This window comes from Poromitra crassiceps, assembly GCF_964638095.1.
Source record: "Poromitra crassiceps genome assembly, chromosome: 11".
NCBI lineage: Eukaryota > Metazoa > Chordata > Actinopteri > Beryciformes > Melamphaidae > Poromitra > Poromitra crassiceps.
The window spans coordinates 52,710,272-52,717,771 of record NC_139643.1 but is presented as its reverse complement, the minus strand read 5'-3'; the positions used below and the strand labels follow the sequence as shown (position 1 = coordinate 52,717,771).

At 43.4% G+C, this 7,500-nt stretch overlaps 1 protein-coding gene across 2 annotated transcripts in view; it reads right to left on the bottom strand.

Annotated features, from left to right (window-relative positions):
* The window catches only part of LOC310785643 (rap guanine nucleotide exchange factor 1-like), a 44,331-nt gene that overhangs the window by 17,591 nt on the left and 19,240 nt on the right, over nucleotides 1–7,500 (bottom strand). For both annotated transcript variants that reach the window (XM_083646787.1, XM_083646788.1), the window contains exon 13: nucleotides 6,530–6,644. In XM_083646787.1, the coding sequence (XP_083502913.1) occupies nucleotides 6,530–6,644 (115 nt within the window). The remainder of the gene's footprint in view (nucleotides 1–6,529; nucleotides 6,645–7,500) is intronic.

Sequence of the window (7,500 nt, the reverse complement as noted above, 5' to 3'; positions counted from 1 at the left end):
ACAATCTTGAAATCCCACATACTTATTATTATTATTATTGTGCTTGCTGACAAGCAAGGCACAATCTTGAAATCCCACATACTTAATATTATTATTATTCTTATATCTGCCAAAAAGTTAGCCGCGTAATAACTCCCTCAATTTTTGCGCCACATAGACATGCCAGACCTCAAAATGACCGCCTCATTGAGGACATGTATGCTATGACTTTGTTAAGGGTTTGTGAAAGCGGTTTGGCCGCAATTCGCCATTAAGCGCCATTTTTTTCCCCATTGACTTGCATGGGGTTTGGAAAAACCATACAAAATCTTGCAGTAAATTAGCTGTCATTCAGAAACCATAACAGCTAGAGCTACGAAACTTGGTAGGGAGGTGCACTGAGGGGTCTTTTACTATCCCCGAAAAAATTTCACCAATTGACCAGATGGTGGCGCTATAACAGCCCTCCTTACCTTTTGGTCCATAACTTTTGAACCGTAGGGTCAATCATCAAAATTATTTTTTCCCTGGATTCCTTGGGTCCTCCCGCATCTACTCATCTAGGCCACGCCCATTTCCGTATATCTAGATTTTCCGCCATTTTGCATTTTGTCCAAAACCGTTTTTTTGCCATTTCCCCTTGAAATTTTGTCCAATCTTCACCAAACCAACGCACACATCATGTTGGGAGTCTCCTGCACAACACTGATTTGGAAGTTAAAAAAAAAACACACCATTGCGATATAATCCACTTCCAATCTTCTGTGGGTGGGGCCTATTTCACAAAAATCGTCCGATGCTAACCAAACTTGGTACACGTGTGGAGGGATGTACTCTGAGCCTATATCAGAAGTATTTTGTCATTTCGCCTTTAGGGGGCGCTATAGCAGCATTCAGTGCCTGTCCCTTCTAAATGGTTTTATTTTGAAGGGCGGCAGGAAGTGCAGATTCATTCTCATTATGGCCAGCCTTCCTTCTTGTATGACACTTGACACTTGTCACTTGTCGCACGCACGCTATTATGTAGATATCAGACACACCTATACTTGTATCACAGTGGGTATATCACTCATGGTCTCCCTCTCATTTGCATACTGTATGTTTTCAGCAGCTCCAACTCTTCTCTGTTAAAAACCAAATGCTAAAAGTGTACTGGAAACAGGAATCCGGTGAGATTTGACCAGATAAATAGAGCTTAAGAGCAACTCTGAGCAGCAGCGTTGCATGTTGGGTAGAGCAGTGTTGCATCTTGGGTAGAGACAATGATATACACTTGTCGCCAACCATGGGAGGCCTGTCTGTTCTGTTACCTGCTGTGTTAATGTAGCATGGTAACATGTCCAGAAAACAATGAATGAACAAAATGAACTGAACCCATGGGTAAGTGTCACCACTTTGTGGTTGTTCATTTTATACAGCCAGCTGGGTTTGAAAACAGAATGGAAGAGATAGCCTAGTGTGAATAGCCTAGTGTGAATGGAGGCTGTTAGCCACAACAACTGTGCCTTATAGGCTAACCTCAGCCAGCCAAAACAAACACCTTGTCCCCCTGGCGTTAGGACACACTGTTCATCAATGTTTGGGACTAGTTGCAACAAGCTAATTGAGCTAATGCTAGCGTTAGGCCAGCGTTTCTCAACTGGTGGGTAGCGTCGCGGGGCCGTTTTGATTGGGTCGCGGACTTTTACAGTACAGTACTTTTTTTTTTTTTTTTTTTTTTTTTATTCAGATTATTGAAACTGGATTAGCCTGACCAGTTTCACTTGTTTAACAAGCTGAAGCATATGCTCTGCCTGTAATTCAAGAGAAGTCTGCCTTTTCATTTCATATTTAATTTTAGTTCAATTCAGATGATTGAAACTGGATTAGCATGGCCCCAGTTTAATTAAAAGTTATGACCAGTTTAACTAAAAAGCATATAGCCTGCCTGTGATTCAAGAAAAGTCTGCCTTTTATTTCATATTTCATACAGTTCAAATAAGACTTTCTGACCATGACCAGTTTGACTTGTTTAAATTTAAAAACATATAGGCCTGTAATTCAAGTCTGCCTTATTTCAATTGGTTTTTAGCCGTAGTTGCACTTCTGTTGCACTTTTTTGTTCATTTGACAGTGCATGAAGGCATTGTGTATTAAATAAATGCGCTATTTTTTGTGCAATAAATTTGAGTGGTTTAAAAAAAAATCTGAAATTTGGGTCGCGACTTCATGACAAGGAAAATAGTGGGTCCTGAGGCTACACCAGTTGAGAACCACTGCGTTAGGCGTTAGTTAGCATGCTACCCAAGCAGCTTCTCTGGCTGACTGGACACATGACAACCGATCAGCAACTCTGTAACAAAACTAAAAGGGTAACATTACTTTGGTGACCAGGGACTATTATCAGTACATTTGACTTCTTACACTAACATAATGGAACATAGCCTACATTAGTTACTGGCTGATTAGATGCAGCCATTGATAGCTTTTCACTTGTGTGTTTGCAGCTCTGGTAAGCCTGCTAGTTTTGTAAACAGTTGTTGTCGCAACCATAAACATGAATGACACTACAAGGAATACTACTTCTCTGGAGGTTATCATGTCCTATTTTCCTTGAGACAGTTGGAGACATTTACAATACATGGTAATTATTGATGCTGTAGTTTGCAGGTAATGTAGTTTTAGATTGCAGAGATTGGGCTAGCCTTTTGTGTCTCTCTAGTAGGCTACAACCAGTCTGACTTCCCCACCTACCAAGTACTTCTACTCCAAAGTCCTTTTACTCACATAGGCACCCCCATAACTACTTAGTCCCCCTAGGTCCATGGGCAGGGACTTTGGAAGCCAGGCGGTGCATGGCGAGGACAGCAAGCACAATTACATTTTCGTTAGGAAATGTAGACCATCTAGTTATTATTATAGTTGCTATCCACTTTTTGTCCGACTAACAACGCCCCCAATTTTTGCGCCACATAGACATGCCACATCTCAAAATGACCGGCTTATTGAGGACATGTATGCTATGACTTTGTTAAGGGTTTGTGAAAGCGGTTTGGCCGCAATTCGCCATTAAGCGCCATTTTTTTCCCCATTGACTTGCATGGGGTTTGGAAAAATCTTGCAAAATCTTGCAGTAAATTAGGTGTAATTCAGAAACCATAACAGCTAGAGCTACGAAACTTGGTAGGGAGGTGCACTGAGGGGTCTTTTACTATCCCCGAAAAAATTGCACCAATTGACCATATGGTGGCGCTATAACAGCCCTCCTTACCTTTTGGTCCATAACTTTTGAACCGTAGGGTTTATCATCAAAATTCTTTTTTCCCTGGATTCCTTGGGTCCTCCCGCATCTACTCAACTAGGCCACGCCCATTTGCGTCTGACTAGATTTTCCGCCATTTTGCATTTTGTCCAAAACAGTTTTTTTGCGATTTCTCCTTGAAAGTTTGTCCAATCTTCACCAAACCAACGCACACATCATGTGGGGACTGTCCTGCACAACACTGATTTGGAAGTTTTAAAAAAAAACGCACCGTTGCGATATAATCCACTTCCAACTTTCTGTGGGTGGGGCCTATTTCACAAAGATCGTCCGATGCTAACCAAACTTGGTACAGGTGTGGAGGGATGTACTCTGAGCCTATATCAGAAGTATTTTGTCATTTAGCCTTTAGGGGGCGCTATAGCAGCATTCAGTGCCTGTCCCTTCTAAATGGTTTTATTTTGAAGGGCGGCAGGAAGTGCAGATTCATTCTCATTATGGCCAGCCTTCCTTCTTGTATGACACTTGACACTTGTCGCACGCACGCTATTATACAGACAACAGACACACCTATGCTTGTATCTCAGTGGGTATATCACTCATGGTCTCCCTCTCATTTGCATACTGTATGTTTTCAGCAGCTCCAACTCTTCTCTGTTAAAAACCAAATGCTAAAAGTGTACTGGAAACAGGAATCCGGTGAGATTTGACCAGATTAATAGAGCTAAAGAGCAGCTCTGAGCAGCAGCGTTGCATGTTGGGTAGAGCAGTGTTGCATCTTGGGTAGAGACAATGATATACACTTGTCGCCAACCATGGGAGGCCTGTCTGTTCTGTGACCTGCTGTGTTAATGTAGCATGGTAACATGTCCAGAAAACAATGAATGAACAAAATGAACTGAACCCATGGGTAAGTGTCACCACTTTGTGGTTGTTCATTTTATACAGCCAGCTGGGTTTGAAAACATAATGGAAGAGATAGCCTAGTGTGAATAGCCTAGTGTGAATGGAGGCTGTTAGCCACAACAACTGTGCCTTATAGGCTAACCTCAGCCAGCCAAAACAAACACCTTGTCCCCCTGGCGTTAGGACACACTGTTCATCAATGTTTGGGACTAGTTGCAACAAGCTAATTGAGCTAATGCTAGCGTTAGGCCAGCGTTTCTCAACTGGTGGGTAGCGTCGCGGGGCCGTTTTGATTGGGTCGCGGACTTTTACAGTACAGTACTTTTTTTTTTTTTTTTTTTTTTTTTTTTTTAATTCAGATTATTGAAACTGGATTAGCCTGACCAGTGAAGCATATGCTCTGCCTGTAATTCAAGAGAAGTCTGCCTTTTCATTTCATATTTAATTTTAGTTCAATTCAGATGATTGAAACTGGATTAGCATGGCCCCAGTTTTATTAAAAGTTATGACCAGTTTAACTAAAAAGCATATAGCCTGCCTGTGATTCAAGAAAAGTCTGCCTTTTATTTCATATTTCATACAGTTCAAATAAGACTTTCTGACCATGACCAGTTTGACTTGTTTAAATTTAAAAACATATAGGCCTGTAATTCAAGTCTGCCTTATTTCAATTGGTTTTTAGCCGTAGTTGCACTTCTGTTGCACTTTTTTGTTCATTTGACAGTGCATGAAGGCATTGTGTATTAAATAAATGCGCTATTTTTTGTGCAATAAATTTGAGTGGTTTAAAAAATAATCTGAAATTTGGGTCGCGACTTCATGACAAGGAAAATAGTGGGTCCTGAGGCTACACCAGTTGAGAACCACTGCGTTAGGCGTTAGTTAGCATGCTACCCAAGCAGCTTCTCTGGCTGACTGGACACATGACAACCGATCAGCAACTCTGTAACAAAACTAAAAGGGTAACATTACTTTGGTGACCAGGGACTATTATCAGTACATTTGACTTCTTACACTAACATAATGGAACATAGCCTACATTAGTTACTGGCTGATTAGATGCAGCCATTGATAGCTTTTCACTTGTGTGTTTGCAGCTCTGGTAAGCCTGCTAGTTTTGTAAACAGTTGTTGTCGCAACCATAAACATGAATGACACTACAAGGAATACTACTTCTCTGGAGGTTATCATGTCCTATTTTCCTTGAGACAGTTGGAGACATTTACAATACATGGTAATTATTGATGCTGTAGTTTGCAGGTAATGTAGTTTTAGATTGCAGAGATTGGGCTAGCCTTTTGTGTCTCTCTAGTAGGCTACAACCAGTCTGACTTCCCCACCTACCAAGTACTTCTACTCCAAAGTCCTTTTACTCACATAGGCACCCCCATAACTACTTAGTCCCCCTAGGTCCATGGGCAGGGATTTTGGAAGCCAGGCGGTGCATGGCGAGGACAGCAAGCACAATTACATTTTCGTTAGGAAATGTAGACCATCTAGTTTTATTTGTTTTACTCTGAGTTTTAACTGGTTTTACTACGATGAGTTTTAACTGGTTTTAGTGTTTTATTGTGTGTGTTTTTTATCTTTCCAGTTTTGCCAGTTTTTACCAGTCTACTCAGTCGCTTTTAATCGTGTCCAACAGTGTGGCTATTCGCTAACAGCTAGCTAGCTGGGCTATCAGGAGCTCCCGATAGCATCACTCAACCAGTGTTTTTATAGAGCCACGAAATCTCTGATCATCCAGAGCCTGGAACCCTCTAGTCCTGAGAAGAGCCTGCCTCGGTCTGTAGCGGGGCTGGTGTTCAGCCCGGGTCTGCAGCCTGAGGTGGTGCTCATCAGACATATTCTCAAGGGTTAGCCGGGAAGGCCGGTTAGCGCTTCCAGCTACCTGCTAACAGACTGAAGCCACTCGCTAGCTTAGCAACATCTTGCTAGCCAGCATCAGGCGCTTCCAGACTTCAAAAGACGAGCATCGGGCACTTCCAGTGCATTTGGGGCGTAACTGTGGTGGGAATATAAGTGGGGAGAAGAGGACAAGTGGCACATCGTCTCCAGAGTCTCCACCCTGGGAATCGAGTGTACAAGATTCCTAGTAAAATGGTAAATGGTAAATGGACTGTATTTATATAGTGCTTTTATCCAAAGTGCTTTACAATGTGCCTACATTCACCCATTCACACACCGAGGGTGGCCAGCTGCCACGCAGGGTGCTGGCACAGCCATCGGGAGCAATTCGGGCTTCAGTGTCTTGCCCAAGGACACTGCGACATGCGGACTGGAGGAGCCGGAGATCGAACCACCGACCTTCTGATTAGTGGACGACCCGCTCTACCTCCTGAGCCACAGCCGCCCCTAAAATAAAATGAAATAAAACGTTGTGCCCCACCCAGCTTGCTGTACCTCTGCCTTCATGGTGACTCTGTTGAGGATCTTCTGCTGGTTGGTCAGTAGCACCTCCTCCTCCTCCTCCTCATGTCCCTCCTCTTCCTGTGCCTCCTGCTGGTGGCGGGGGGAACTGCGGCAGACAGTGTGAAGGCAGACAGGCAGGCCAATCAGTTAAGTCTGTTCTGACCCTTGCTTAAGCACATTTTGGGAGAGCAGTGGCCACACCTTCTGCAGGCAATTACCCCGTGACCAATCACAGTCCAACTGGGATATTCTACATGTGGCTCCGCCCCAATCCAACCATAAGTGGTCAATGCCAGTTACCACATGACACATATATAAATGACCTGATTATCAATTGAACCATGCAGGTGTGTGTACAGGTGTGTGTACAGTCACAGGTGTGTGTACAGGTTTGTGTACAGTCACAGGTGTGTGTACAGGTGTGTGTACAGGTGTACAGGTACAGTCATTCTTTAGTGGATCTTTAGTAGTAGGGATCCTAAGCGCAGTTGACTAAATGATACCCAGGTGATTGGAGATGGTGGCAATTGAGGACACTAGCTGTGTTGTAAGAAGCTGCTTTTTGGGTCAGTGGTTGAGGTTAGGTTTAGGAAAGTAGTGGTTATGTTAGGGTTAGGGTAAAGGCTGAAATATACTAATGACTAATGATGAAGTTAGCCCAAGGAGAGGATGTAGTGCATACTGTATACTTGGTGTTATGAAAGAGCATTATTAGAGCTGGGTGTGGTTCCGTTTAGAATAGGAGTAGGTGGTAGTTGCGAGCATAGAGTGGTGAGAGGGAAAGACTGACGTCACACAAAGGGGTGGAGTGTTTTTTGATTAAGCCCAATAGGTTGCACCTGGACAGCAGTGGGGCTCGGTGGCGTTGCGAGCACACTGCGACGAGCGAGGACGCTAAAGGCGGATTCTAGAAACCAACAGAGACTCTTTTTCCAACCACCCACACGGACCACACGGGTTCT